The sequence below is a fragment of the Oryx dammah genome, unplaced genomic scaffold (genome assembly GCF_014754425.2).
Source record: "Oryx dammah isolate SB20612 unplaced genomic scaffold, SCBI_Odam_1.1 HiC_scaffold_5, whole genome shotgun sequence".
In the NCBI taxonomy this organism is placed as follows: domain Eukaryota; kingdom Metazoa; phylum Chordata; class Mammalia; order Artiodactyla; family Bovidae; genus Oryx; species Oryx dammah.
In genome coordinates, this window is record NW_024070189.1 from 92,659,417 (window position 1) to 92,667,391 (window position 7,975).

Here is a 7,975-nt window from a genome sequence, read left to right on the forward strand (position 1 = left end):
GGGAGGAAGCTGACCCCTGACCAGAATCTGTCCAAACTTGGTGACTGGAACCACTCCCAGGGCAGGATGCTGTGATAAGCAAGACTACCTAAAGGTCTGATGGGCTGGTCTAGAAGTTAGTTGAGTTCCCTGCTGCTGGGGAGGCTAGGAAGTAATGGGTCTGCAGAGCCAGTGTGTCAGAGTGTTAGTCATTTCTCAGGGAGTGATAGTCTGGAGAGCTTAGCGGAGAGTCTGAGATGTGCCTATGATTACTGAGGAAGTGTGCTGGGATTGATTAGTCATGTCTGCCATGGATGTGGCATGGAAATGGGTGTGTGTATGCTATATCTTTTGTCAAACCTGTTGCAGACGCCCTGAATTTGAGGGACTAGCCTTCCCTCCAGCCTTCCTCACTGCACACTGTTCTTTGCTGCTCCTAATGACAGCGTCATCCTCAGCTCTCCTCTTCTTTCTCCCCTGCAGTCTAGCCTTCACATTCTACCCAGGTGGGGACCACTCTCCCGTGACCTCTCCATCACCTTTCCTTGGTCTTTGCCTTCCACCTCCTCTGCTCTGGGTATCACTGTCTACCGCTCCCAGACTCTCCATCCACTGTGACTCGGCTTTCTCTGTCCTGCCACTACCTCCAGCACTGCCTTCTCTCTGGCTCCTCCTCCTGCCCCTCCTGGTGGGTCCTCAGCTAAGTTCTCCATCTTTTGCCCTGTCTCATGTGTTTGCTGTCCCCTGGCAGGTCAGTGCCTCGGCCAGTACCCACTTCTCAGCCTGTCTCCTGCTCTGCATACTTACTCATCCATTCCTTTGGCAATGGTTTGCACAGGACCTGCCTTATTCAGGCCCTGTGGATGCAGAAGTGAGCTGAGATCAGACTCCATTGCTGCCCACTTGTTGTCCAGTCTCGAGGGGGAGACAGGGATCAATTACGTCAGTGGTTCTCAACCAGGTGCCATTTTGAAGTGTCTTGGAGATACTTTTGATGGTCACAACTGGGTGCTGGGTGCTCCTTGCTTTTAGTGGGTGGATGGCCCCCCAAACAGAGAATGAAATGGCTTCAAATGACAGTAGTGCCAAGGGGGGCTCTTGTTCTAAGAACATCTCACCATTTAGAAATTCCTGGGAAGCTTTTTGGTTTGGGTTTGGGTTTTTTTTCCTCTCTTTTTCCGGCCACACTGCACAGCATTTGGGATCTTAGTTCCCCAACCAGAGATCAAACCCATGCCCCTGTAGTGGAAGCATAGAGTTTTAACCACCAGTCCACCAGGAAGTCCCTAAGATTCCTAGGAAGTTTTGAGAAATGCTTCAAAGGAGAATCACGGGATCCGGGGTGGGGAGATGAAGTATAGGGGCCAACAGACCTAGTCCAAGGACTCACAGGGAGCTTGATGGAGGCTTTTTTTAAAAATAGCTTTATTTATGTATTTATGGCTATGATGGGTCTTCATTGCTGTGCAGGCTTTTCTCTAGTTGCAGTGAGTGGATTCTCGTTGCAGTGGCTTCTCTTGTTGCACAGCGTGGGCTCAGTAGTTGCAGTTCTGGGGCTCTAGAGCACATAGGCTCAGTAGTTGTGGCACACGGGTTTAGTTGCTTAGCCGTATATGGGATCTTCCTGGATCAGGGATCAAACCTGTATCCCCTGCATTGGCAGGCAAATTCTTTACCACTGACCCACCAGGGAAGCCCCTGATGGAGGTTTTGACATTGGTCTTGGGCTTGAAGAAGGAGTTGGAGTTGCTTCATGGGGACGGGAGCAATGCAGGTGGAGGGCTCAGGAGATACAAAGGTGGCCCCCCTGCCCCCCACCTCCCGCCCTCTCTCCCCCTCCCCATCCACAGATGAGAACGAGTGTGTCCTGTCACCCTCGGCCTGCGGCAGTGCCTCCTGCCACAACACGCTGGGCGGCTTCCGCTGCGTCTGCCCCTCGGGCTTTGACTTTGACCAGGCCCTCAGGGGCTGCCAGGACGTGGACGAGTGTGCAGCTCGGAGGGGCCCCTGCAGCTACAGCTGTGCCAACACCCCCGGTGGCTTCCTGTGCGGCTGCCCTCGAGGCTACTTCCGGGCTGGGCAAGGGTGAGGGGCTTCAATGGAGTGAACCCAGAGCCCCTCATACCCCGGGAGTGCACACACACTCGCGGGCCCACATGCAGGCATGTAGATACACGTACGCTGAGAAATGGGGCAGAGGCCCAACAACACCTGTGGGTGTGCGTACACAAGCTCACACACCGCTGTAGTGTGTCACACCTTCATGTGCTCAATGCTAATATACTTGAGTGTGCACAGGGCTCACACCTGTGCCTGGGTACCCTTGTGCATTCCTGTATCCCAGTGTGCACGTGTGCAAGCCCATGTTGACAGGGTGCACGCAGGCTCACACACACACACGGGTACACTTGGGTGTATATCCACACCTCTGCGTGCAAGCAGGTTCACACCCACACCCACGTAAGTCAAGGGATGCACACCCACATGTAGGTGCATGCAAAGCCACCCTGGCACTCATCCTCGTCCCCATGGGCAGTGTGGCTCCAAGTGGAGTGTTGGGGGTGGGGTGGCTGAGGAGGTCCCACCAGCCTGACTCACCTGCCCCCTGTCCTGGCCCAGGCACTGTGTCTCTGGCCTGAGCTTCAGCCCTGGATCTCAGGATGCCCCAGATGAGGCGGAGCCACTCTCGCCTGAAGCCTGCTATGAATGCAAGATCAACGGCCAGCACTCTCATGACCGGCCACGGCGTAGTGCCCATAGGGACCACCAGGTGCCACAGGGGGTGTGCTGGGCATGGGGAGCAGCCAGGGGATGGGCAGAAATGAGGAGCACAGACTCCAGGTCACAGCTGTCCCCTGTGTCATGGTACCTGCCTGCATCTTCCTGTACTTTCTCAGCCTGAGGATTCCCCTTGGGAGCTCTCTGGGGGACAGAGGCCCCCCAAACACCCCAACTTGCTCCCAGTGACAAGTCAGACCCCTCCCACACAGACCTGAGATGTGATGCCTCCCGGGGATCCTTTCCATGGCACTTGGATGCAGGAGAAATGCCTTGAGCCCCCAAACCTGCCTATGCCCTGAGACTTGTCACCTGTCACCTCCTGGCTGGGACAGCCCTCTCTCAGAGTCCCTCTGGGTTTAAGCACCAATAACCCTCAAAACAGCCAGCTTAACCCCTTCTTCCCTCCCCCTCGTTCAGACCCTCTGCCTCTGCCCCTCTTCCCAGTACCCATGATGCTCCTGGAACTATGCCCAGGCCTCCTGAACCCTCCTTGTCTCTGGAAGTTGCCAGGGTCTCTCCCCCCTCCCCACTACACTCTCAAGAACAGCAGAGCAGTTCTGCAGTTTAGCCACTCTGTCCCCTGGGGCCACTCCAGCTGTGGCCCTGACCTCACCAGGGCCTTGTGTAGGGAGGATGTTTTTGTCACAGATTCAGCTTGCTTGTCCTTCAACTGAACAGTCCCTGAGGCCACTTCTGGCCAGTCTTGCCACCATCCCCTCTAAGGCGTCTGAAAGCTAAGCATGTGTTGAGCACCTGCTGGATACATGTGCTGCTCTAAGCACTTTCTTTGCTTTTCTTTTCCTTCTAGTTGTTGTTTTCCCCTTTCTGGGAAAAACCATGTGGGTATATGCCCAGGAGGCCTGGGCGTAGTTCCAGGAGCATCATGGGTACTGGAAAGAGGGGCAGAGGCAGAGGGTCTGAACGAGGGGGAGGGAAGAAGGCGTTAAGCTGGCTGTTTTGAGGGTTATTGGTGCTTAAACCCAGAGGGACTCTGAGAGAGGGCTGTCCCAGCCAGGAGGTGACAGACAACAAAAGCATTTGTTGCCATTATTTTTGTAAGCTTCACAGGGATAAGGCCCAATGTCTCAGGTTTGCCACTGTTTCACCAGCCCTTGGAACTCAGTAAGAGTGACTGGAGTGGTTGTCAGGGCTTCTAGCATGGACCCCAAGCAGGCTGGGTCTTGTGGTTTTGCCTGCAATACCCATGGACTTCCAGGAGGTGTCACTAAGAGTGCATGTCTAGCAGCACTCCTGGTGAAGGGCTAAATCTCTGGAACTGAAAGGCGGAAAGAAGGGGGTGGGGCACGGACAGGAATAGCTTTCACTTTCAGGCAACAGCAAAACAGCATGTAACTTAGGCAGCATGTAACTTAGGCAGAACAAACAGCTCTGCCCAGAGCAAAGGAGACGAAAACACAGATAACCTCCTGTGAGATTGGACTCATCACCCAGCCAGGGTCAGCCTGCCATTGAGGTTTGCTGGCTTATTCAGGGGTCCTGTCTGGCTGCCAGGGCCAGGAAGCATTCAGAGGAGCTTAGATAAAGAGGGTTTTGTCATCTGCACACAGCGGGGCTCTCAGAGAGCCCAGATGCAGGAAGTGCAGCGGGCCTCCGGAACTGGAGCGATACTGGGCAGCTCCTCTGTCTGGCTCCTCTGTGCCTCTGTCACTGTGTGTCTGGGGCTGGCTCTTGCTGCAATGCCCATGGTCATAACTCTAGCCACCCCAGACCACCTTTGAGTGACCTTAGCGTTTTGGGGCCTGATGCCATCTGACTGCTTCCCAATCTGGGTTGTTGTTCAATTGTCAAATTGTATCTGACTCTCTACAACCCCATGAACTGCAGCGTGCCGGGCTTCCCTGTCCTTCACTATCTCCCGGAGTTTGCTCAAGCTCATGTCCATTGAGTCAGTGATGCCATCCAACTATCATCTGTCATACTCTTCTCCTGCCCTCAGTCTTTCCCAGCATCAGAGTCTTTTCCAATGAGTTGGCTCTTCACATCAGGTGGCCAAAGTATTGGAGCTTCAGCTTCAGCATCAGTTCTTCCAATGAGTATTCATGGGTTGATTTCCCTTAGGATTGACTGGTTTGATCTCCTTGCAGTTCAAGGGACTCTCAAGAGTCTTTTCCAACACCACAGTCAGAAAGTATCAATTCTTTGGTCTGGGTGTCTGATGGGGACTCCTCTATTTCTTCCATCCAGACTGGCAGGGATCCAAGTAAGGTCCCTTGGTCGAAACAAGGGATCTGAAGTCAGCCTGCCTCCCCCTCTTTGATTTCCACCTGGGAACCAGCCTCCACCTTCACCTTCTGTCTACAGCCCAAGCTGACCACTGGCCTTGTGGGTGGAGGGCTAGACAGGAGTCAAGGGCATTGAGTGGTCCTTTTTTACTCCACTTTAGAGATTGGCTGAAAATCTCCTCTTGGCCCCTTGCCTCCCCCATACCCCCGCATTCTGATTTCTCCGAGCCCCTGCCATCATCCACCTGGTCTTTCTCCCCAGGCGAGCCTGGCCAGCATTGACATGGAGGCTCCGCTGACCTTGGGACTGAACCTCTCCTGTCTGGGCCAGGCCCAGCACATCCTAGAGCTGAGGCCAGCGCTGGAGAGCCTGGGGGGCCGCGTCCGCTACGTCATTGCCCGTGGCAACGAAAGAGGTTTCTTCCGCATGCATCACCTTCATGGTCTCAGCTCCCTGCAGCTGGGGCGCCGGAAGCCAGGGCCTGGCACCTACCAGCTGGAGGTTGTGAGTGTGGCCGAGCCCTGGGGCACCCAGCCAGAGGGGCGGCCTGGGGGCCGAACCTTGCGGCTGAAGGTGCAGTTGCAGCTGCTGTAATTCCGGGGGTTCCCACACCTCCCACCTGGCCCCAGGAACCCCCTGCAGCCTGATTTTCAGACTCACCACCTGGGCACTGCTCCACCCCTGCCTCCTTCCATGGGGTTTTGGGGAAATTGATGTCAGTCTGTTTGCTATGACCCACCCCTGCCCTGGAAGACCCTAATGACCAGCCCTGGACTCGATGGACCCCTGGGTCCCCATGTGGTCCTCCTCTGCAGAGGTGGGAGATTTGGAAGGCAGGAGGGTTTGATCCCCTGCAGCAATGGCCGACCAGGTGGAACCCCAAAACTCAGGAAGAGTGAAGTGTTATCCTCTGACCTCCAGCAAGCCCAACCTCTACCGGAGGGACCCTGACACTGTTTCCTGGAGACAGCTGGCAGCCGGAGCTGCGTGCCCCCTCCACTTCTACAGCCAGGGTCCAGGAGGGCCCTGAGTTTCACTGTATCTGGTCAATCTCAGGCTGAAACTTCTGCACTGCGGGGGGGCTGGCCCCCAGGGGGTCGGGAGGACATGGGAATGGGTGGTTGGGGTGGGCCTAGGGCATGTCCCTTCCAGCAGAAGAGCCCACGGGGCCCCAGCGCAGTCACTGATGTGCAACAGTGTTCATCATCCCCACGGGGAACTGGGCTAAGGTTCTGAGGATACTTTCATATCAGAAGCAGAGACAATAAAGTTATTTTGGGTTAAGTATGTCCCTTGGCAAGTTCTGGCAGTAGAAGCTGTTCTTGGCAGGGCCAGGCAGGGCTTACGAGGAGGGGACCAGGAGGGCAGCAGCTTTGGGAAGCATGAGCTTCTACCCTGGGTTCCAAGGAGGAAGGGTGTAGGTGAGATGGGTGAAGACCAATGCTGTGTCTTGGGGCATCATCCCAGGGTGCAGGTAGGTTCTGCCAACTTCAGACCCGGGAGTTTTGACACAAAGTCAGGCTGCAGTGCTAACCACTGATTCCCTCGTGGGTTTACCATCACTGATAATGACTCATGAGCTCAGATGACATAATATACTAGGCACCATTCTAAGTATTTTACAATTACTGACCCATTCGGTCCTTCTTACTGCGTCCAAGCTCCCGCACTGCTCGCTGCACGACAGGCCGATAAATCGGGAGATGAGTTGTTGGGGCAAAGAATAGAGACTTTATTTGGAGAGCCAGCAAACTGAGAAGATGGTGGACTTGTGCCCCAAAGGAATGTCTTGCCTGAGTTAAATCCAGGCTTCTTTTATACTAAAAGGGGAAGGTGTGAAGTCAAACCAATTTCCTGGTTCCCGTCAGCCTCCAGAGGGGAGGGGACATGTTAATTTCTTCCTTCCTGCAGTCATTCACAGATGGGCCTGGCCTGGATGCCTCCTGTAAGCTAATCGAAGGTATTTTAGGTTTGTGCTCATTACCTGGGAAGCAACATTCCCAGAGATGGGCCATTATGTATAATTTAAGCTTATAGGCAACATCCCTTTACTGATTAACTTGAAATAGGATACAAAAGGTTCTTCCCTGTTACATTTATAACCCCGTGGAATAAATACTGTTACTCTCATCCTCGTTTTACAGATAGGAAAACTGAAGCTAAGAGAGATTAAGCAAACTGACCAAGGCAACACCAAGGTGCAGATAGAAGAACCGAGTTCAAAGTCAGGGAACCATGCCTGGTTGGGCTGGATCTACTGAATTTGATGGCCAAGCTCAATGAACTCATCGTGTTAAAGTTAAGCTTGTGCAGGTGCTTTGATGTGTAACAAACAATAGCATATTTAGTCCCCATGAACATGTATGAGGCAGGCAGTGTTACCACCTCTGTTTGGGAAACCGAAGCTTTGGGAGTTTGGAACCTGCTCTGGGCACCCACACAGTGTAGTGGGACCGGGACATTCCGCTGAGTCTGCACCTTGGCCCCCAACCACTTATTGTCCTTTAGGGATGGTACATTTGGGTCTCCTCTGGAACATTCTCAGTCATGGTGGAAATGGAGGCCACACAGTTGGGTGGCTCGAGTCTGGGTCAGAGACCCAGGACCCCAGTGTGCGGCTCTGTCTTCTGCAGAGCGGTCACTACTGCCTGGCTACAGGGCTCTGTACTTATTCCCTTCCTGGCCCACCTGACTTATCAGGAGCCTCTGGGTCCCATCAGAGCATGCAGAGAACTTCTCTGTCCATCACCCAGTCTCACTACAGCCCAGGGGTCTGGGCAGAGCAAGCATGGTGACCCCAGTGATGAGAAAGGAAGAAAGAGTGATCTGCTCAAGGCTGCCACTGGGAAGCACAAGGCTGGACTCATACAGAGCCTGCAGCCACTCATACAAGTGCTTGGCCCTCACAGCCTAAGAGCACAGATCCTATGGTCAGAGGGCATTGTGTGGGTTTCAACACAGGCTAGAGGTT

The 7,975-nt window shown here is 54.2% G+C and overlaps 1 protein-coding gene across 1 annotated transcript in view; it reads left to right on the plus strand.

The window, feature by feature from the left end:
- FBN3 (fibrillin 3) overlaps nucleotides 1-6,291 on the plus strand; it is a 73,162-nt gene extending 66,871 nt beyond the window's left edge. The window contains exons 66-68 of the mRNA XM_040241621.1: nucleotides 1,830-2,064; nucleotides 2,599-2,749; nucleotides 5,266-6,291. Of these exons, the coding sequence (XP_040097555.1) occupies nucleotides 1,830-2,064; nucleotides 2,599-2,749; nucleotides 5,266-5,598 (719 nt within the window). The 3' untranslated portion in view covers nucleotides 5,599-6,291. The remainder of the gene's footprint in view (nucleotides 1-1,829; nucleotides 2,065-2,598; nucleotides 2,750-5,265) is intronic.
- The last annotated feature ends 1,684 nt before the right edge of the window (nucleotides 6,292-7,975 follow it).